The 23,707-nt window shown below is 42.1% G+C and overlaps 1 protein-coding gene and 1 non-coding gene across 2 annotated transcripts; both read left to right on the top strand.

Moving 5' to 3' along the window:
- Positions 1 to 586: 586 nt before the first annotated feature.
- Positions 587 to 9,125, top strand: PURB (purine rich element binding protein B). The gene has a single exon (XM_022593123.3). It carries the CDS (start codon positions 662 to 664, stop codon positions 1,577 to 1,579), a length of 918 nt encoding a protein of 305 aa, XP_022448831.1. The 5' UTR covers positions 587 to 661; the 3' UTR covers positions 1,580 to 9,125.
- A 6,766-nt stretch (positions 9,126 to 15,891) lies between these two features.
- On the top strand, positions 15,892 to 15,998 carry LOC115802675 (U6 spliceosomal RNA). The gene has a single exon (XR_004023201.1). It is a non-coding gene; the product is annotated as a U6 spliceosomal RNA (small nuclear RNA).
- Positions 15,999 to 23,707: the final 7,709 nt, after the last annotated feature.

Raw genomic sequence — 23,707 nt, 5'->3', positions numbered from 1 at the left:
GTACGGTATTTCACGAACTAAAAATAAGAGTACACATTTATTGAGCACTCACTATAACTCAGGTATTACGCTAAATATCACTCACGGCTTATCATCCAGCAATCCTATAAGGTTAGTTTTGTTTTGAGTACAGATGACCCCATATCCTCCCTCCTTTAATTCCTCCCTGCTTATAAAAATAATAACTGTATCATTTCCCTAGAATAAACCGCACTTATTTAAAGCGTACATTTCAGTGAGTTTTGACATACTTGTGAAACCACCACCACAAACAGGACGCAGACTGTTCCTGAGCTCATAAACTTCCCGAGCTCCTTCCCAGCTTAGCCCGCCCTGAGCCCGGGCCCCCGCGGGGCCCGTGACGTCACTGCTCTGCGCCCCGCCGCCGCTGTGCGCGGCGCTTCCGGCAGCGAGGACGTGGGGGGCGGGGCTGGGTGGCGTCACGGAGGCGTGCGCCGGAAGCGGGCCCGGCGGAAGTGGCGGGGCGGGGCGCGGGGGCGATGGGGGGTGGCGGCGGCGGCCGGCGATGAGCAGCGGGAGTGCGTGAGCGGGCCGGCGGGCGAGGCTGGGGGGCCCCGGAGAACGAGCCGCAGGGCGGAGGGCGGGGGCGCGAGCGCGGCGGGGGGCGGGCGGCGGCCTGGGCGCGGCGGCGGCCGAGAAGATGGCGGACGGCGACAGCGGCAGCGAGCGCGGCGGCGGTGGCGGGCCCGGCGGCTTCCAGCCCGCGTCCCGCGGCGGCGGCGAGCAGGAGACGCAGGAGCTGGCCTCGAAGCGGCTGGACATCCAGAACAAACGCTTCTACCTGGACGTGAAGCAGAACGCCAAGGGCCGCTTCCTCAAGATCGCCGAGGTGGGCGCGGGCGGCTCCAAGAGCCGCCTCACGCTGTCCATGGCGGTGGCCGCCGAGTTCCGCGACTACCTGGGCGACTTCATCGAACACTACGCGCAGCTGGGCCCCAGCAGCCCCGAGCAGGTGGCAGCGGCAGCGGGCGCCGAGGAGGGCGGTGGGCCGCGGCGCGCGCTCAAGAGCGAGTTTCTGGTGCGCGAGAACCGCAAGTACTATCTGGACCTCAAGGAGAACCAGCGCGGCCGCTTCCTGCGCATCCGCCAGACGGTCAACCGCGGCGGCGGCGGCCCGGGGCCCGGCGGCCTGCAGAGCGGCCAGACCATCGCGTTGCCCGCGCAGGGCCTCATCGAGTTCCGCGACGCGCTGGCCAAGCTCATCGACGACTACGGCGGCGAGGACGACGAGCTGGCTGGGGGCCCGGGCGGCGGTGCCGGGGGCCCCGGGGGCGGCCTGTACGGGGAGCTCCCGGAAGGCACCTCCATCACGGTGGACTCTAAGCGTTTCTTCTTCGACGTGGGCTGCAACAAGTACGGAGTGTTCCTGCGCGTGAGCGAGGTGAAGCCGTCCTACCGCAACGCCATTACCGTCCCCTTCAAGGCCTGGGGCAAGTTCGGGGGCGCCTTTTGCCGGTATGCGGATGAGATGAAAGAGATCCAGGAGCGGCAGAGGGATAAGCTTTATGAGCGACGCGGCGGGGACGAGTCAGAGGGAGAGGAGGTGGATGAGGATTGAAACGCCTAGCTTCCCCTACGGGCCTCCCCACCCCACCACTAGAGAGCCCCCCTTCCTGTTCATCCCAGTGAGCTAGTGGAGGGGGAGCAAGGGAGGCCCCAGAAGGAGAAGACAAAATTTAAAATAATATAGTTAATTAAGAGAAATAACCATAAGAGAGAACAGTCACGGACAATTAGAGAAAAGCAGTAAAGTTCCAAGGAATTGACAGCAACCTACAAAGAGAGGACAACAGCGCCTCCTCACCTGAGCAAAAGTCTCAACTTCTGTTGCTTCCCAGCTGAGGTTCCTAAATCCATCAGGATAATCCTGGGTGGGGTAGATCCTTGCACATTGGCCAAGGAGCACCTCTTGAGTTACCCAGACCCACTGATGATAGCTGAATTTGTATTATACCTGGGGTAACCTGGTCTTAAGATAGTGTCTTATCCCTTCACCTCCATTGAAATCAGCGTTTTGGATCTAGATCTTCATGGAATTCTTGTGAAGAGAGAGGCATTTGCAGTTACCCAGTTCTGAGGGTACAAGTTTTATGAAAAGGAATGCAACTTTAAGTAATCATAGACAGGGCAAAATAAGAATTCAGGAAGCCACCAGGGAATACAGAAACAAATCGGATCCATTTTTTTTTAAATGGTTTTGCATGGAACCTGGAACAAGGTCCATGTCTTGTCTTTGCAGAATTATTTTCCGGGATGCAGATGGATTCAGATGTCAGTCCTTGAACTAGAATCCGTTATTATAATATTTTGGAAGTTGGCAAAATTTTTTCAAAGATAAAAGCAGTTTTACATTGGGGGTTGCTGAGGTAGGCACAAGCAGAAATCAGGCATAAAGCACAAGGAAAACTGTTTGAGTGGATTGGTTGCTGCTCACTAAAGTTCTTCCCCGATCTCCAAATATGGAGGTCATGTCTTAGATATGAATGAGAGCCAGATCCCCGTGGCTCCAGCGTGTGAGCCAGTGAATTATGGCTAATTCGGCAGTTTCAGCCACTGGTTGGCTGGATTTTAAACCGTAAAACTTGAAGATATCTACAAAAGGAACAGTGGCTACAAGCCTGAGCTTTAATGGAATATAAGTCCTCACAGAAGAGTTCGAAATAACCAAAACTGAAGTCTTCATCTACCTTCAGTTTAATCTGTGGATTTGTTTAAACACTAAAGATCCTCAGGTCCAGAATTCCAGCAACATTTATTCTTTTAAAATAAATTTTTAAGAACTTGATCCATTGTATCAGTACCTCACAATCACGTTGGCAAATGATGGATGAGTGATTCAAGCAGCGTGCCCTTTGGAAGCTGAAATCCATCTGAATGGAGCTGAAGTGAACGTGAATATGCTGACTATATCCTGGAAGCATTTTTATACCATCTTGAAATTTCAACAAACTGCCTTTTGCCAGTTTATCCAGCTGTCTTTCAAGAATAAAAGTTGGGGTTTTCAAGGATCGCCTCTTCTATATTTTAAATGGATTTTCAGTATGATCTTTACTAATCAAGTTAATCCCACCCCATCAAAAGGTATTCCTAGAAGTGTCAGAACCTAGGTAACTGAATTGAATGGGAGCTAATGTTCTTTCCAAAGTTTTCAGGTATACTTTGTGCAACACCTTCTCAACCAGGAGGCAAGTAACCCCACTTCCACAATCTTAGTATTTTTTTTTTAACTGCATGCCTGCCCTTTATTTGAGCTGCCTTTTAATTTATTGCATACCCTTTTTATTATCTTATTTTGGTATTCAATCTATACAATCTTTTTGTATTTATTGGGAAATGAGTAATATACAAAAAGGTCGTTTTCATGAATTAGTGGCTGAGAGGGAGGGAATAATTGTGTATATAAAATTAGGCTTTTTTAAAAATTAGATTTGATTCAGAATATCTCATCTTAGATTTTTAAAAAATAGTGGAAGAGCCACAAACATTGGTGCCCTTTTCAGACTATTTCTCTACTCTCATCATCCACAGTAGACTTTTTAAACAGATTTTTTTTAAAGCATTTCTTTTTTTAAAAAATTTTTCTCCGTTGCAAAGAATGTTTCCTAAATTGTATGGGAGCAATAGTATTTTTGATGTTTTAATGACATCTGTATACTTGTACTGTATTTTGTACTACAAGGCAGCTGTTTTCAATAATGTCCTGCTGTATTTACCTATGTGTTTTGAGTGTTTATTTCTTTGCTGCGGAGAACAAATCCCTAAATAGTTTTAGTAAAGGAGCTGAGAAGCTAAGCATTATTAGGTTTGCAGAAACTGTTTAAGTTTCAAACTCTGAGGCAGCAATGAAAATTAAGGTTGCAGCTCTTAGTTGATAGCTGTAACTTTTTCATTTTCAAAACATGTATAATTCCTGTAGAGACCAACTTGTTTTCCTGCTTCAGTGGTGGTTCTGTTGCTCAGCTGCTGTGAGCCAGTTCAGTTTTGCAAAGGTGCAGTACCTCTCCTTTCTAAGGGGTTGGTTTATTCTTTTTTCTTTTTGTTTGGCTGAATTGCAGTAACTAGCCTTGCCCTTTCTACTCTGTAGAAATGACAGGGTCTTCACAATCCTTCACCAGTGGCTACTAAGCTATAATTAGCTGAACAGAAAGAATGTGGAAGTGGTCTGAGGCATATAGAGTATATGCCAAGAACACTACCATATATGGCATCAGCTTTGGTTACCAGAGAAATTTTCTTAGTCATTAGACCATATAACAGTAGTATATCATATGTAAATCTTTAGATATCAATTTGAGAATCCTCCAAAAAAAGGAGCAAAGAATGCATAAGCTATGTGTTGGAAAAAGTAATTTATATTAAAATTTTGACCTGCCTATGTAAGATTAAGTGGTAAACGTCATAGTGGTGGGTTTTTAAGTCTTAACCAATCTCAAAGGTTTGTTTCTCCTGCAGGGGGTGGTTCACGGCCTCCTCTCACTGCAGGAAGATTACAGGAGGATGTGGATTAATTGTAGCATTCACTGATCCTCATTCCAGTACTAGGGACAATAGAAATCTGCAAAGCATAGAGACTACACTTGGTGTGTGGTTTGTTAAACAAGGTGATAGTAATAGGCTAGCTTTTAGAACTCATTCAAAGTATTGCTTATTAAAGGAAATGATCTTTGTTAATTCCAGTCAGAAAATGGCATTGTACAGACTATGGGAAACCAATTTTTTTGTTTTGTCTTTCAACCACTATTATGAACAGTGATTTAGGGCTGTTTTTCAGCTTTGGCAAACATCCCAGCTAATCGCATGTTCAAAACAGTCATATTCTTGAGAAGTAGGGAACTAAAATTCCTTTTCAGATAATTGGTAGAATGTTTGTTTCTCAAACTACTGCAGTTACAGACATGAGAAATCAAACTTAAGGAACAGAATCAAAAGAGCAAAAATCTGTGTCAAGATACTCCTCTTCCCTTCTGGTTTCTATTGTCCCTACCTATCATTCAAGTAGAATGGCAGTTCTAGCCAGCAAAGAACATTTTCAGTGCATATGCTGCACAGTACAAGATGTAAATCTGTATGGCACCAAAAAATCAAAGTGAAAACCAAACCAAAAACCCAGACACCCTATGTTACTATGGGAGGCATGTAGGTGGTGTAAATGACTGTAGCTGTGATGCACACATGGCTACTTGTCAAGTCACTTTCCATAATTATTTACTGCAAAATGATTGAGAGGCTTTGGTCCAGGCAGCCTATTAACCTACTACTTCCTTTGTTACCTTTCAATCACTTTGCAATAAATTGCAGGTCTTTTAAGAGATTCAAGCTTCAGTTTTCTCAAAAAACAAAACAATTTTCCTGGCTTATCTGAAAATGCAGGGTTGTGGGCAAAAGAGGCTGGTTATAATAATGCCCTCATATTGAGTGGTCTGTAAATGGCTGCACACTTCAGGCACTATAGTTGCTGAGGATGCTTTGTTAAATATGACCTTGACTGGCTTTACAGGGGGTAGAATGTGCTCTACACAAGGTATTAAAAGGTAACTGTTCATTTGTGTCTACCTTGCTCTTGAGGTGGATGAAATTAAGAAGCTTGAGTGTGTAAGCCATGCACATAGGTATTCTTCACTGTAAATTTTGTTTTCATTTTTAACCCAATTATGGTACTTTGTCCAATGCACAACTGATCTCTCAGTAGATATTCATTTGAAAATAGTGTGGCCTTGATCGGTGAGAAGGGGAAGGAAACAAGTGACTTTTTGCTTATGTAAAATGACTCGTTTGCCGAGAGTCATTCTGCAGCACTCTTAGTGTCTAATGCGTTTGTGATCAGTCTCCTTGTTGATTGGGGAAAGTTAATGTTTTTGACCCTGGAGTTATTAATTCAATTGAGTTGTCTTCTGTTTTTAGGAAGTATCAGAATTGCTGTGATAAAAAAGTTGACTGCTTTGATGTCCAATCTCAGGTTTTAGAATATATATAGTGGTGTAAAATTCCACTGTTAACTCTTAAAACGATTTTAATTTAGTACACCCTAAACGTCACCTGCATAAGGCCTGTTCAGAGAGCAGAGCCTCCCATCTTTTTGCTCCTTTTCCACTTTGTACTTCACTTGAGAAAGTGTCGAGTGATTTTACATTGTATATTTCCATTTTAACCCTGACATATTTCTCAAAGATAAAGCACTTTTTGATCATGAAATACATGGAATCTTTGTGTGATATGGATCATGGTTTCTCAGGCTCCCCTAGGTAATTTGCTTATGAATATCATTCTAACTGTGTAAGAAGAGTGGAAATCTTTGCTAATGTTAGAAAGTTTGTATTATTGATCTAGAATGCATTTTGCTAGCTTCCAATGGATGGGAGAGTAAATAATGCTGCATTCACAATATAATAAGTTACTTTCCCTTGAGCCTTAAGGTAACTTTTTTTTCTGTCAATAACAGCACTGAAGTTATAGTAAATGAATGAGATTACCAGTTTTCAGGGTTGGTTTTAGAGTACTGTAAATCAATTAGCTGTCTTCCTAAACAGTTACTATTCCTATTGAATAAACTGGATAATGGGTGTGTGGGTGGGATGGGGCGGGGGGGTGGGGGGGATTGTTTGTAGAAAAGAAAAAAAGAAAAAAAAAACGGCATTTACCTAAAGAAAAATATAGACACAGAAGAAAGAAGTACATGACAATGCCTCATTTGAAATTCTAGACATAAGGTGGAAATGGCAAATTATAACCTCATTTCCCTGTTTTTAATCTAGAAAAGCAAAGTCATTAATTTTCAAGTGTTAGCCCCCAGAAGTTTCAAGAGATAGACTGAACGATGACTTCTCTTGATATATCAGTATCTGTCTGCTATTTAGTTAAAGTTGCTGTTCCCAGCCCTCAGTCTTAAAACTTAGTTTCATTACTGATGAATTTAACAGACTCTTATTACAGTAAATGTGGTCCAGTTGTCAGTATGAAAATTAAATTTGGAAAATACTACTGCATCATGAAGACTTATTACTCTAGTAATTTCCAATTGATATCTGTACCCCTGATCTAAGTAAGACCTTTATGAATGTATTTTATATCTCCTAATGAAATAGAGAATATGCCATCAATGTAATCACCTTTATTTGCAATCTTTTACGTTTCATTTGAAAATCTAACTCACGCCTCTCAGATTAGACATTGCAGTGGGGATAGGTAAAGCCATGTTAAACAATAGCAAATGCCAAATCGGTAGTGTCACTGCTCAATAGGACTTCTAATAACAAGAGGGCAGAGCTTTATTTGATGCAAAAATGTTATTTTTTTCCATAGGGGATTCTAACAAATGATTTGATGAAAGAGTATGACTGTACTTTTGATTAACGTGGAATTTTGCATCTAGGAACATATTTCATTTTCCCTATGTTATATGTAAAATATCCATTGACATGGATAAGAGAGGGCTGATCATACCTTTAGTATGATGAAATGTGGGCCCAGAGTATTGAAGAGGAAAGCAATAGACCTATTCAAGTTCATTGTCCACTAGCATATTGCAAAAGGAGGAGTTTGTCTTTTTTTCTCTTCCCTATTTCGAAGCCATCAATGGGTAAACCTTTCAAGAAAATTGATTTAGATCATCTCTTATTTCTTAAAGGCAAACTCTTATCCCCATCTTGCCCTATGTTTCAAGATCAGGCTGGCTCGAAAAATCTTTACACATACTTGGAAATAGGGTGGCAAGTAGTAGATTTCTTCCCTTTTTAAATTCCTTTTGCAGGGACATATAACTGCAGGGAGAGTCCCAAGAAACTTGAAAAACAGGTACGTTTGTATCGTAGGAATTTGAGAATATCATTTTAAACTGTTCAGATATGAGGCGTTAAACCCTTTTCTCCCAGCCCACATGTCACCTCTGTGTCAAAAGCTCTCTGGATTCCTAGAAGCTAATAGATTGGGAAAAGTCCAGAAACTGATATTAAATCAGTACAGGGCACACTTAAAAAGAGTTTTGCATGTTATGGTAGCAGGCAAGTAAATTTGAGTATTTTTCCAATGATTATCAATATTTGAATAATAACTAAAGTTATCAGTGTATTTGGACTTCTTTTTTCTAAAGTTCTAGAATGATTAGTAGGAATTTATTCTTCCTTTTGCACCTTCATGCAGACGTTTTTCCAAGACCATTTTTAGAAGTCTATCCATCTTGATATATATTTCCAGATGACACACTTTCTATAGTAACCTTCACTGCCAGTCATATCTACCAGGGGCTTCCTTAGACTAGATTTTTCTTCACTCCAAAGTTGGGACTGATGTCCTGCCAGTAGAGAATCTATAGAAGTAATTTGAATGAATTAAAACCAAATCCTGATAGCAGGAGACAGAGCTTCCTGATCTAGATTTACAAGTAGAGTTTAGAAGTTACTTTAAAGGGGGTTTTGGAGGATGTCTTCAGTCTCTGTAAATATCCATATGCTTGTGCATTGTAAACCAAGTGTGTACTCCTATGTATGAATTTGTAGAACTGATTTCTGCTTCAAGAGAAAATGCACCTTTAATTTTATAAGGTCCCTACACCTGTTACCCTATAAATATTTGTAAATAGAACACTAAAATTTGTAGTGATAGGATCAATTTGGGAATATCTGCTGAGAGACCAAAAAGTTCATTTTTTTAAGTACCTTGGTTAAAGAGTAAAGATTATTCCTCTTATTTTTTAAAAGAAGAATGCACTTTAACAAACACAGAGCTGCATGGGCAATTCAAACAAATCCGTGAAATGCAGTACCCATTCAGTAATCATACTTCCTGGAAACCGTTCAAAGAGTGTAGATGGGCTGTTGATCTCACTGCCTGGAGGTTGAAGCTCAGATTCTGGTCAATTTAGAGATGAGCAGGGCTGCTTCAAAAGAGCAATGTGAATACAACCAGAAGCTTCAGTCAGGTCTGTAAAATGGCGGGTCCCGTATTTACCACTAACTAGCAAAACTGACAGAAAAACTCATAGAGAAAAAATCCTTACTGCTGGTGTGCACTCCTTACAATAGCAGACTTTTGCAGATGGAGTTTTACAGTCTATATTTAAAAAATTGTATGTTTGTAACAAATAAAGTATGCGAAAAAGTGAATGATAATCTTGTGCTGGTGTCTCTAATTTAAGGGATTACGTGGTGACCAGGAGGGAAATACCACACACCATCTGCTGGGGTTCGTAAATGGGTCTGGAATTGGGTGAGTTCCCACTTGAAATGACTTAAAAGCTGTTGCACATTTCATCTGAAATACAGCCAGTTCTAGACCCTCTGGGTTCCCAAAACCCTTTTCTAGTTAGTAAGCAATCTATGGAGTAAATCAAAGTTGCACATAGTTTCATACTTTGGTTCATATTCCAGACGGGCCACTTGTTGCTTCCCCTAATTTCTTTCTATTCTACCTGCTTTTAGGCCCTATCATTTCCAAAGGCTGTAAAGAAACTGCTACCCCATGTGTTCACTCATTTATCATAACTGACTGCTTAGAGAGTAGATTAGGCCAGTCTCCTATACCCCAAGCTAAAGGAAAAATAAAAATTTTATGTCCATGCATCCTGGCTGTAGTTCCAAATTTTTTGGTTTCACGAACCCCTTTACGTCCTTAAAATTTACTGAAGACCTTAAAGGAGCTTTTATCTTTCAGGGCTTTAACAATTGATACCTATCTATTAGAAACTGAATTGTTTTCGAGACAAAAACAACATAAGTACGTGTTCCATCTGCTATAGAGCAGTGACCTCGCATCATTTAGCCTCTGGAAAACTTAAAAACTTGTGAGAGAATGAAAGTGAACAAGGCAGCTAACAATGTTAGGAAGGTAGATTAGACTTCTGGACTCCCTAAAAGTCTTGGGCCTCTGGAGGTTTCTGGATCACCCTTTGAGAACCACTGAACTAGACTGGTATGTAAATCATGCTTTTCTGAAGATAAGGGGTGGGGTTGGAAAAGACCTAAGATAGCTTAATCCTTTAGTTCTCCCTATGATCGATCTCTGTATTAGAGGCTCTTACTATAAATTACTCCTATCACCACCCCAGCCCACACACGTATGTAATTTTCCTGTGACTGTCCACTTCTTTGACCTGGCAGTGCTCAATGCTGGCTGCAGAACCACTTGGAGAGCCTTGAATACTCATGCCCAGGCACCATCCAGACCAACTGGATCAGAATTTGGGGGACATAAACCCAGTGTTTTGTGTGTTCTGTTCTACCTCTTAATTCCTGAGCTCCCCCAAGGGAGTCTAGTCAGTCAGGGATGAGAACCAGTGGCCTGCGGTACGAAGAGAAAGGGATGAAAGGCTGGGAATCTCTGCTAGAGGGAATAAAAGAAACTCAGGATGGCAGAGCATTCCCTGAACATATGGCTTTCACCTTGTGACTCCTGTTGCCCACGTTACCCACACTACCACTTAAACCCCCAAATAACTAATCATGGGAAAAGTTTGCAAATGGAATCATGGAGCATTGTATTGGTAGCCCCCTCACTGGGGAAATCTGGGGCTTTTACTAGCACAGAGAACCCTTGAGTGTGCACTGGAGTCACCTGGAGAGCTGATTACTGAGCCACCTACCCCCACCCACCCACCCACCCTGCCAAGTTTCTGAGTGCGCAGGTCTGGGTGGAACCTGAGAAGCTACATTTCTAACAAGTTCCCAGGTGATGCTGCTGCTGTTAGGATCACTCTTTGAGACTCGCTGCAGAAATCACAAAAGTTCTGGTAAAAATGACCTCACTTGCCACCAACTGACAGAGGTCAGGAAGCCTTTACCCTGACGCATTAGTTCTGCCATAGCCCCGCTGAATTTTTTAGCTTGGTATGAAGTTGTCACCTAACAAATTTAAGGACTAGATGTAGCCAGGCTATAACCTGAGGAGTTCTATTGGAGCCAGCGCCTCAAGGAATAGGGGTTTTACTTCATAGTTTCGGTATTGTGGATGTTGTAAGCTAGGTACTATCCCCGAATCTGTCATAAACTAATAGGGTGACTGAGCTAGTACCTTTAACACTTAAAAATCCTAAGGTCCTACAACAGTGTCTAGTTTCCCCAGAGAAGCCAAGCCTTTGGTTCTCAAGAAAATGAGAGCCACCTGGTGGTCAGTGATGAAACCTTTTTAAATAACCTTTGTGAGGTCATACCATTTGTAAATTCATTCATTCAGTTCATTATTAGGTAGCTACTATATGCCATGTATTATATACTAGGTGTAGAAAATATGGTCCACGGTCCGAGTGGAACTTACAGTTTAGTCCGGAGAAAGAATAGAAAGCTTTTAGGAAGAACTAGAAGGAACTAAGTCACATTGGGCTGAGGTATATTTAGGGTTCAAAAGTCCTGGTTTACGTGACCCTGGGTCTCCAGGAGGCTAGGATGGGTTGCAGCTCAAACTTACTAGACATATCTCCCTCCTCAGTAAAACACCTCTGTGCAATCTCAAATCCTGAGAAGTCGCTTCCCCAGACCCCAGGGAGGAAGTGGGCCCAGCGTAGGTGGACAGAGGAAGGAAGGAGTAGGAGAATCAGCTCAGAGCCCTGGTCCGTGTTCTCATCATACAGTCAGGACCTGGGAGGGGCGAGGTCCCGTCGCCGGCGCACGGGCTCCAGGCTCACGGGTAGTGAGCACTAGCACTGGGCTTTGACCAGGTCTAGTAGGTGCTCCTCCTTGCTCGTGCTTCCGTCAAGAAGAGATGAAGAGGGGCTTCCCTGGTGGCGCAGTGGTTAAGAATCCACCTGCCAATGCAGGAGACACGGGTTCGAGCCCTGGTCCGGGAAGATCCCACATGCCACGGAGCAACTAAGCCCACGCATCACAACTACTAAGCCTGTACACCTAGAGCCCGTGCTCCACGACAAGAGAAGCCACGGCAATGAGAAGCCCGCACACTGCAATGAAGAGTAGCCCCCACTCGCCTCAACTCGAGAAAGCTCACGCGCAGCAGCAAAGACCCAACGCAAAAATAAATAAATAAAATTTTTTAAAAATTGTCTAAAAAAAAAAAAAAAGATGAAGAGGGACTTCCCTGGTGGTCAAGAGGGTAAGACTCCACACTCCCAACGCAGGGCGGCCGGGTTCGATCCCTGGTCGGCGAGCTAGATTCCCGCATGCCGCAACTAAGGAGTCCACATGGCACAACGAAGAGCCCGCGTGCCACAACTAAGACCCGGCACAACCAAAATAAATAAATAAATGGGTTTTTTTTAAGTGAGAGGTTCCTAATGAGATCGGAGTAAACCAGTCTCCCTCACTAGTAACCAAGCCTCAATCCAGGCAGTCGAGAAATAAAGAATTAGATTTGCAACATCATTCCCGGCCCAGGCCTTTACTCCTTAAAGAGACAGCAGCAGTGAAACCATAAAAGAAGATATTCCCCACTCAAGAGGTAACTTCTCTTCTGTAGTACTCTGGTAGACCTCTCAGTGGGCCCAATAAAGGGCTCCAAACTAGTCAGTGGCAAGAGTGAACACACATCTAAATTGGTTCTCTCATCTGCTATACCACACTGCCACAGAAAGGAGAACATGCCTATGCTAGGAGCCTAAGATGACACATGATGAATCCACAGGTATTCCACAAAGCTCTGCAGAACCTCATGTGATTTCTGCCCGAAGGCAGTCAGATGTGGAAACTGTGGGTCACACTCATTGTTTTCAGGATACGTATCTGAGAACAAAATTTAAAATAGTTCCCCAAGTTAAAAAAGATAAAAGAAAAACATGCCAATTTGATTCATTTGTATCAACGATTAAAAAATAAAATGCTAGTCTTCTATCAGGGCGAACAGCTTAGGATCCCCAATTCAATCATAAGTACCAACAGCACACCCTCTATCTGTTAAAATCATGTCCTCGCCAGAACACAAATGGTTACACAAGTCACATTGCCGGAGTGGACTGGAACCAGACAGGTACTCAATACGAAATCAGTGACATAAAGCAATGTGGACCTGAAAATAGCTCCTTTTATGTCATTTTGTATTTTCCCTATCCTAGATGTCAAACCAAGAAATAGCCAAGTCAGTAAGAATGAGCAGTGGTCCATTTATTCAACTATAGATCAGGATTCCCATGGGTAGTTTATAGAACAGAGGCTGGGGAGGATGGACTAAAGCTCTCGAACCCATCGGTACAGGACTGGCCAAGACACAACCATCACACAGGCTTCCCCATCTTCTCAACTTCGAGACTCTTCCAGGAAGCTCTCCCTAGATATCCCACCCTCAAAACTGCCCTGTCCTTGGCCTCATTTATTCACTACCCCTCATAATTGACAGGCATTGTTTTTGGCAGTTATAATCTCCAAACTTTCCTTCATTATAAAAATTAATGCAGGGACTTCCCTCGTGGTCCAGTGGTTAAGACTCTGTGCTCCCAATGCAGGGGGCCTGGGTTCAGTCCTTGGTCAGGGAACTAGATCCCACATGCTGGAACTAAAAAAAAGATCCCACATGCCACAACTACGAACCAGCACAGTCAAATAAATATTTTTTTAAAAATTAATGCATACTTATTTTAACAAATGTGAACAGAAGAGAATCACTGTAAAGAAATAAAAATGAATGTGCTCTCTTTCTCCAAACCCACTTCTTAAAGGTAACTACTGTTAAATAATTTAGCATACCTCCTTTTGAAATTTTTTGATAGTTTAAAAAAACTCAACAGTATTAAATGGCGAATCACATTTATGTATGTATTGATATATATTGAAAAAAATGTATTAACTAAATAGGTTTAATAAGGAGTTCATGTTAGGTACATTGATGGCTGTTTCCTGTGGTATTTTCTAATGTACATATTTTTAAGCTGTGCCACAAAGCCAACAACTCTTATGCAGAAATTAAATTGAAAAGTAATTTAATTTTCATTATTTTAGGTTCCATTCAATCTGGCACAGGCAAATATACCTTCTCTGGTGGTAAAACAAAGAACTCTCCAGCCTCCAGATTTAGAGAAAATGTCTGTATTCCGTGAGTTCTGATAAATGGAGCATTTGCTGGTTGCATTTCATAGATCTGTTCTACTTTGTGTGTATTTGTCTTTCAGGTAAACAACTTGCATATAAAATTAATAAATCAATAAATGAAGTGATTGCTGAGAATTCTTTCAGCTGGGTACAGGGACCCAGTTACCCTTAGCTTTTGTGTTAAGAAATTATTGTTAATGAATAATTTGTTATAAGACCTACAGTGAGGTATTTTTGTCTGTACATTAAAAAAAATTATACCTACATCTAGCTGCTTCTGACCTTGAAGGTTTTGCTCAGAATTCAGAAACCACCCTATGAATATATAGTGTCCTCTATAATGCATAGTTCAGGACAGAAAGGCAGATTCCCCACCCTAGTATAAATAATGTAAAAAGAGAAAGCATGTTAGGTTCTGAGGAAGAATAAAAGAAAACAGTCTTCTGACGGAAGGAGATCTGTTGTCAGCAATGTGGAATGTTCTAGTCCAGCAGCTGCTGACTTTCCAGCAGTGAAAACCCAGCTGGTGACATCACTCAGGAAAGTGACTCATCAGAGCAGTGGGATTTCATTTGTCTACTCCTCATTCCACACCATACCTTTTCTGGTGGGGACTGCAAGTTCTCTTTCGGATACAACTGCTCAACTCTCCCCAACTTTCGTCAGCTCAAGGTTTTCTCTTTTGTGGACAAGAAACAAGTTTATGGGGAATTTTGGGGGCTTTTGTTTTGGAGTTTCTACACTGCACCTACCATTTAGCCTTCAAAGGTCACACTTTGATGGGGCTAGCTCTTCTATTTTCCCTAAAAGCTGCTTTCATCTGCCCTCTAAGGACCAGGCCTGACAGTTGCTAGGGTGTGTTCCAGAGTAGAGCAGGAGGCAGTGGTCATTCTTTGATTCTTTAGGCCCAACAGGGGGCCTTTCCACGTGCCCATCAAGCCCACAAACTTGGTCTTCCCAGGATTCAGTGACCGGGCATTGTGATGTTTTCACTGTACTAACTTTGAAACAAGGAGCACACAGGTTACTATGCTCAGGAGGAGGTACTCTACCATTGTTAAAATTCAATATTAATAGATGACTGACACACGTAATGTTCCAATGACAACTCTCCAGACTGATCCAGGTTCCCAGAAGAAGAGCTAAACTCTCCATAACTGGCAGTTTTTCAGTTCCCTGTGCTAGAACTATTTATTTTGTGGCATTATAGCCTTACTTACAGGCAAAGAGTGGCAACAGCTAAGAAAATATGACTATTCTGCCATGGCAGTTCCTGGATCCTTTATTTGGGTCCTGGGGATTCTGAATACATCAAGGTAAAAAGCAAATCACGTGTGTATAAGAAATAGATACAGACAATCCATAGAAAAAAAAGTTATACAAATGGTCCATAGTTATATGTTCAATCTCATTCGTAAGAGAAATGAAAATTTAAGCTGTACTGAGATACCATTTCCCACCTACCAGATGAGGGAAAAAAAAAAAAAAACAACCCAACCGTCTGACAATAAACTCCATTGGCAGCCATTGGCAATTCTGTGGGTAAACAGGCACATTCATATACTGCTGTGGGACCACAAAATCCCCTGTGAAAACATTTGGCAATACCTAGCAACATTACCTAAGAAGTTACCCTTTGATCCAGCAATTCCATTTCTAGGAACCTACCCAAAAGATAGCTATAGGTTTTATAGAAATAAATAAAAAATAGAATTTATATTTCTTACTCATTTTTGACCAAATGTCTGTGTTAAACTATTACATACTATAATCCTAACCCTTTCTTTTACAGCAAGCTGAGCAACTTTTTACTTGGAATAACAAGAGAATTTCTTATACTTTTGTCTTTTCACTGACTACAAGTCAAATTTGAGGAGCCTCAGAATATTGTTTAAAACGAAACTATAGGATGCTCACTTAGGCAGCACATATATTAAAATTGGAACAATACAGAGAAGATTAGCATGGCCCCTGCGCAAGGATGATACGCAAATTTGTGAAGCGTTCCATATTTTTTGAATGGGTAAAGAAGATGTGGCACATATATACAATGGAATATTACTCATCCATAAAAAGAAACGAAATTGAGTTATTTGTAGTGAGGTGGATGGACCTAGAGACTTTCATACAGAGTGAAGTAAGTCAGAAAGAGAAAAATAAATACCGTATGCTAACACATATATATGGTATCTAAAAAAAAAAAAAAAAGGTTCTGAAGAACCTAGGGGCAGGACAGGAATAAAGACGCAGACGTAGAGAATGAACTTGAGGACATGGGGAGGGGGAAGGGTAAACTGGGACGAAGTGAGAGAGTGGCATAGACTTATATATACTACCAAATGTAAAATAGATAGCTAGTGGGAAGCAGCTGCATAGCACAGGGAGATCAGCTCGGTGCTTTGTGACCACCTAGAGGGCTGGGATAGGGAGGGTGGGAGACGCAAGAGGGAGGAGATATGGGGATATATGTATATGTACAGCTGATTCACTTTGTTATACAGCAGCAACTAATACAACAATGTAAAGCAATTATACTCCAATAAAGATGTTTAAAAAAAAAAAACTATAGGGACCTCCCTGGTGGTCCAGTCGTTAAGAATCCACCTTCCAATGCAGGGGAAACAGGTTCCATCCCTGGTTGGGGAACTAAGATCCCACATGCTACGGGGCAACTAAGCCCGCGAGCACCGCAACTACTGAGCCCACATGCCGCACCAAAGATCCTGTGTGCCGCAACTAAGACCTGATGCAACCAAATAAATAAACATTTTTAAAAATAAGAAGAAACTATAGACAGGTGGGTTGTTTTGTTTTTAATAAACAGATGGCATTCTTTTTTTTTTTTTTTTTTTTGCGGTACGCAGGCCTCTCACTGTTGTGACCTCTCCCATCGCGAAGCACAGGCTCCGGACGCGCAGGCTCAGCGGCCATGGCTCATGGGCCCAGCCGCTCCGCAGCATGTGGGATCCTCCTGGACCGGGGCACGAACCCGTGTCCCCTGCATCGGCAGGTGGACTCTCAACCACTGTGCCACCAGGGAAGCCCCAGATGGCATTCTATACACTATTTTATCTCTTGCTTTTCTCTTTAACTTTTTTTTTTTTAATTTATTTTTGGCTGTGTTGGGTCTTCGTTGCTGCACGCAGTCTTTCTCTAGTTGCAGCGAGTGGGGGCTACTCTTCGTTGTGGTGCGTGGGCTTCTCATTGCAGTGGCTTCTCTTGTTGTGGAGCATGGGCTCTAGGCGCGCAGGCTTCGGTGGTTGTGGCATGTGGGCTCAGTAGTTGTGGCTTGCAGGCTCTAGAGCTCAGGCTCAGTAGTTGTGGCGCACGGGCTTCGTTGCTTTGCGGCATGTGGGATCTTCCTGGGCCAGGGATCGAACGCACGTCCCCTGCATTGGCAGGTGGATTCTTAACCACTGCGCCACCACGGAAGCCCTCTCTTTAACTTTTAAAATAGACATTTACATATTTCAAAATCAAAAGAAAATGAAAAGGAAATTGAGAAGTCTTGTTCTTAACTGTCTCCATCCATCCCCAACCTTCCCACAGGTAGTGTTTGTTCTAGACAGTCCCATTTTTGTCTGTTGTCTCAGTGTCCCATTTGTCCAAGATTTAGCATTTGCCCAAGACTTTGATTTATTAAAAGGTAATATTTTTATGAAAATAAGCAGAGATGAGTTTTAAAATCGAGAAATATTGAGTCCTCCAACTTCATTCTTTTTCAAGATTATTTTGCCTATTCTTGCTCTCTTACATTCCCATATGAATTTTAGGATGGTTTTGTCAATGAGTACAAAGAAGCAAGCTGAGATTCTGGTTAGATCTTTAATTTTTTTCACCAATGTTTTGTAGTTTTCAAAGTATGTCTTGTGCTTCTTTTGTGAAATTTACTCCCAAGTACTTTATTCTTTTAGATACTATCATAAATGGAAGTGTTTTTCAGTTTATTCATTGCTAATATATGGAATATAATTGACTTTTTAAAAGATTTTATTATTTATTTTTTTATTTTACTTATTTTGGCACGTTGGGTCTTAGTTGTGGCACGTGGGATCTTCGTTGAGGAATGCGGGATCTTTCACTGTGGCGTGTGGGTTTCTCTCTAGTTGTGGTGTGCAGGCTCCAGAGCACGTGGGCTCTGTAGTCTGTGGCACACAGGCTCTCTAGTTGAGGCGTGAGAGCTCAGTAGTTGTGGCACGTGGTCTTAGTTGCCCCATGGCATGTGGGATCTTAGTTCCCTGACCAGGGATCGAATCTGCGTCCCTTGCATTGTAAGGTGGATTCTTCACCACTGAACCACCAGGGAAGTCCCACAATTGACTTTCTTTTTTTAAGCTTTTCTTTTTAATTTTTATTCATTTTTGGCTCTTTTGGGTCTTCCTTGCTGCACGTGGGCTTTCTCCAGTTGTGTCAAGTGGGGGCTACTCTTCGTTGCGGTGTGCGGGCTTCTCATTGCGGTGGCTTCTCTTGTTGTGGAGCACAGGCTCTAGGTGCATGGGCTTCAGTAGTTGTGGCACACAGGCTCAGTTGTTGTGGCTCATGGGCTCTAGAGCACAGGCTCAGCAGTTGTGGCGCACAGGCTTAGTTGCTCTGAGGCATGTGGGATCTTCCGGGACCGGGGCACGAACCTGTGTCCCCTGCATCGGCAGGCAGACTCTCAACCACTGCGCCACCAGGGAAGCCCCCAAGTTTTTTCTTTTGATGTGGACCATTTTTAAAGTCTTATTGAATTTGTTACAATATTGCTTCTGTTTTATGTTTTGGTCTTTTGGCCGCAAGGCATGTGGGACCCTAGCTCCCCAACCAGGGATCGAACCCACACCCTCTGCATTGGAAGGCGACGTCTTAACCACTGGACCACCAGGGAAGTCCCTCAATAGCTCTTTTAGTGGATTCCTTAAGATTTTCCATATATACAAGATCATGTCATCTGTGAAGAGATAACTTTTTCCTTTCCAATCTGGATGCCTTTTATTTCTTTTTCTTGCCTAATTGTCCTTACTAGAAGCTCCAGTACAATGTTAAATAAAAGTGGCAAGAGCAGACATCCTCATGTTGTTCCGGATCTCAGGAGTGAGTATTCTTTTACTGTTAAGTATGATATTAGCTGTGGGTTTTTCAGGTGACATATATCAGGTTAAAGAAGTTCCCTTCTAATCCTAGCTGTTGAATGTTTTTTTGATGAAGAGTGTTGCATTTTGTTATATGCTTTTCCTGCCTCCATTGAGATGATCATGTGGTCTTTGCCCGTTACTCTATTAATATGGCATATTGATTGGATTAAAAGGATATTGGCCAGTGGGGTTTTTTGTTGTTGTATCTTTGTCTCATTTTGGTATTAGAGTAACACTGGCATTATATAATGAATGGGGAAATGTACCCTTCTATTTTTTGGAAGAGTTTGTGATGGATTGGTATTAATTCTTTTTTAAATATCTGATAGAATTCAACAGTGAAGACTGGGCTTTTCTTTGTAGGAAGATTTTAAGTCACTAATTCAATTTACTTGTCATAGGTCTATCAGATTTTCTATTTTTTTCTTGAGTCAGTTTCGGTAGTTTATTATATCTTTCTAGGAATTTGCCCATTTCATCTAGGTTATTTAATTTGCTGGCACACAATTGTTCAAAAGTACTCCCTGATAGTCCTTTTTATTTCTGTAAGGTCAGTAGTGATTTCCCCTTTAACTTCTTAGTAATTTGAATCTTCTTTTTTTCTTGTTCAGTCTAAAGATTTGTCAATTTTGTTGAACTTTACAAAGAACCAACTTTTGATTTCATTAATTTTTTTCCTATTGTTTTTCTTCTCTATTTCATTTATTTTTCTCTCTAATCTTTTTTCTTCATTCTGCTTGCTTTTTGTTTGCTCTTCTTTTTTGTCTTGTTTAAGTAAGCAATGCATGCACATTGCACAAATTCAAGATGACCCAAGGTTTTTGTAAGGAAACTATTTTCCTGTAAAAATATTTGCTGCCCCTTTCCTTTACTTTGGATTTGCTTCAACATAATCCAGTGAGGGGAGGGGCAGATGTATATATGAATGTAAAATAAAACAAAAGTGGCCATGAGTTGATGATCATTACAGTTGTGTGAAGGGAACATCAGGTTCATTTTACTATTTTTACTTTGTATATGTTTAAAACTTTCCATAATAAAAAACTGGAAATATATATATCATAGGCTTATCAGTCAAGGTCCATTCAGGTCGCAGAAAACACCAGTTATTTGAACAGAGAGAACTAACAAAGTATTGGTAACTGAATACAAAGTTAACTGTTAAAGGGTAAAAAGAGAACTCTAAGGTGTCATAGAGGTTAACAAATAGCAGTTACCTTGAAGAAACAAAGGGAAAACCTTAGAAACCTAGAGGAAGGGCCCTGTGAAGCTAGGAAGAACTCAAACCTCTAAGGAAGGAGCTGGCTGGTTGCTCATCAAGGGGGAGGGAGCAATGAGGCTGGTTTCACAAATGTTAGAAAAGCTGATTTAGCTGCTCCTACCAAAGGAACTGCTGCTGCCAGAGTAAAGAAGCATTGGCTGGGTGATGATGCTCGGAGGAACAGAAAGCACACAGAAAGGAAAAAGTCCCTTCTCCCTCCTCCACTCTTGGAGTTTCCCTCTAGTGCTCCCTACTGGCAAAGCCTAGCAGGGAAGCAGAAGGCAAAGCAGAAATGTTTGCAGAGTCCCAGCCTCAGAATCACAAAGCTGAATGTAGTAAGTAGGTGGATACTGCATCCTGATTGACCTCATTAGAACCTGGCAGGTTCTGGCTCATGGAAATAGCTGCCCAGCCACTGGGATCTGGCATAAACCTCCAGAGATTTTTTTTCTTTTTAATATTTATTTATTTTTGGCGGCACTGGGTCTTAGTTGAGGCACAATGGATCTTCGCTGCAGCATGCAGACTTTCTTAGTTGCGGCGTGCGGACTCTTAGTTGCAGCATGCATGTGGGATCTAGTTCCCCAACCAGGGATTGAACCCGGGCTCCCTGCAATGGGAGCTCAGAGTCTTACCCACTGGACCACCAGGGAAGAGCAGGGATGTTTTAAAAAATAAAAAGAATTTGACTGTCCTTTACTAGACTGACTAGAAGAAAATTTCTGTCTCTTAAAGGCTTTATAATATTTAGGGGGAGTACTGCAGTGTTAAAGGGAAATTTAAAACTGAACACAGGGATTAAAAACTCCTGGAATCAGGGCTTCCCTGGTGGCGCAGTGGTTGAGAGTCCGCCTGCCGATGCTGGGGATGCGGGTTCGTGCCCCGGTCCGGGAAGATCCCACATGCCGCGGAGCGGCTGGGCCCGTGACCCATGGCCGCTGAGCCTGCGCGTCCAGAGCCTGCGCTCCGCAACGGGAGAGGCCACAACAGTGAGAGGCCTGTGCACCGCAAAAACTATGTAATTATTAAGGCTCTCCTCTCTAAAGGCTAAAATACTTCTACTATACTGACAACACTGGCTGCCTATGCATAGGTAAAATGGATAACTGGAGAAGGTCTTTTCACTGTTCAGCCTTTGTACCTTTAAATTTTTGTACATGTGAATATACTGCCCTATCAAAAAGTGACTAAATTTTTGCAGAGAAAAGCCATCGTCTTAGATCAGGCTTCCCAGCAGACTCTAACTGCCTTCAAGAAGTTTACTGTGATTCCACAGTAATACTCTTGGCAACATTACTATAAGAAAATGAAGGAAGCAGGATTAAGTAGAGGGAGAAGTTGAACTGCCATACAGTTCAAGCACTGGTGTTAATCACACAGAAAATTCTGGAGCTGGAACGGCCCTTCAGAGTTGTCCCAAATTAAGGCAAAGCAGCTGTGCAGTTACCCCACTTCCACCAGTCGTTGGAAGTAGGCTGCCCGCTGGAAAGGGGTTAACCTTGGGTGATGCAGCTCCTTCTGGCTGAGTACAATTCCTGGGAAGAGACTACCGGGCAATGATCGGCCAACACTCTCAGGAGCTGAAGGAATAAGTGCCTCCGTTTTGAAAAGGGCATTGGAACTCTGTACCATAGCTTATACTATACTATATACTATATATATTATATGTACTATACTGGTGGTTCTCACATTTTAGTGTGCACCAGAATCCCCTGCAGGGCTTGATGAGCCCCACCCCACTTTCTGATTCAGTAGGTGTGGTTGGGGGTAAGAATCTGCATTTCTAAAAAGTTCTAGGTGGTGCTGATGCTGCTGCCTAGGGACCACACTACGAGAACCATTCCACTGTATCTTACTGGGTTGAATCCAGCAAAGCTGAATCATTTGTTAATGTTTAGTATTTATAATTTATAGATGCTAGTACCTAAGATTCTCTGGTTAGATGTGCTCCTTATGAGCTCATGCTGCCTTCTTTGCAACCCTAGTTCACTGTAAATTAGACTTTATTCACTAACACACTTGCTTTATAAAACAGTTAATAGGCAGTTTTTCTGTTTACAGATGCCAGAAAACTTCCATCCATTTTCCTTCAGTCTGTGGGCCTCAATATATTGCATTCATCTCTAAACAAGATGTATAAATCACTAAAGGGATTACTATTGTCTGTGATGAGAACCAGTTTCTGTCAATCTGACTCCATTTTCATCAAAATTTGAATCAATGACACGAAGGCTAAGGGGTAGAGAGTGGCAAGTGAGAAAATGAATTTCCTGTTAAGGAAAGAAGTTAACATTTATTGGGTATTTATTACACGCTAGGTACAGTGCTAAATACTTTCTCATACATTATTGAACTAGTGCTCGGTCACAACCTGTACAATAGGTATTGCTATTTTCAGTTTTACAAATGACAAAATAGATAACATTAAATCCCTCACCCAGATCACACAACGAGTAAGTAAAGGAGTCTGGATTCAAACTCAAGTCTTTCCACAGACCACACTGCCTATCTAAGTGGCCTAAACATGAGTTAGTATTCTTTCTTTTCATTAGCCAAGTGACATTTTCATGGTACTAGGTACTGTACCAAGCAAACAATGACAACCTAAAAAGAGAGTTCCGTGCGCCAAGGGAGACCAACGCAGTTCAGCATGACAAGGACTGATGACAGTAGAATACACTGGGTCATACAGGGCACTTAATCCAAATCAGGGGTGTCAAGGAAGACATACTGAAGAAAGTGATGTCTGGGGTGGCCCTTGAAAGATAATTAAAAGTTAGCCAAGGAGCAGCTGAGACTGAGGACTGTTTCAAGCAAAGGCATGTGCAAAGGCAAGATGGAGTTTCAGGGGTGGTAGGGAGAAGCAACAAAACATAAGATAAGCAGGGGCCAGAAAAAGGTAGGGCTTTCTATACCATGCTAAGGGTTTGAATTTTGTTCTCAAGTCAGTGAGGTTAAAGGAAAATATAGTAAGATTTGTATTTTAGAAACAGTGGAGGGTGCAATGAAGGAGGAAGAGAATAGGACATTAGTTAACAGGTTTTTGCACTGATCCAGGAGAAAAATGACAAAGGCTAAACTGAATCAGTGGCAATACACACAGCAAATAAAAAAAGCCAGATTTGATATTCAGGAAGTAGAGGGATCTGGTCAGAATTACAGCAGCCAAACTGGCCTGCTTTAAGTCCCTTCACAAGGGACAAGTCTTTCTCACTTCAAGAGCCTTTATACTTGCTCTTTCTTCGTGGAACACTGCTAAATTACACCCTTTCTAAATTCCATTTACTCTGCTTCTCTCAAAGCACTGTTTCTTCCCTTCCATGCACTTGCATTTCTTGTAATTCACACAT

The sequence above is a fragment of the Delphinapterus leucas genome, chromosome 9, assembly GCF_059928025.1.
Source record: "Delphinapterus leucas isolate spDelLeu-1000000601 "Yukka" chromosome 9, BTC_Dleu_Yukka2, whole genome shotgun sequence".
NCBI lineage: Eukaryota > Metazoa > Chordata > Mammalia > Artiodactyla > Monodontidae > Delphinapterus > Delphinapterus leucas.
This window is presented reverse-complemented; position numbering and strand designations above follow the sequence as displayed.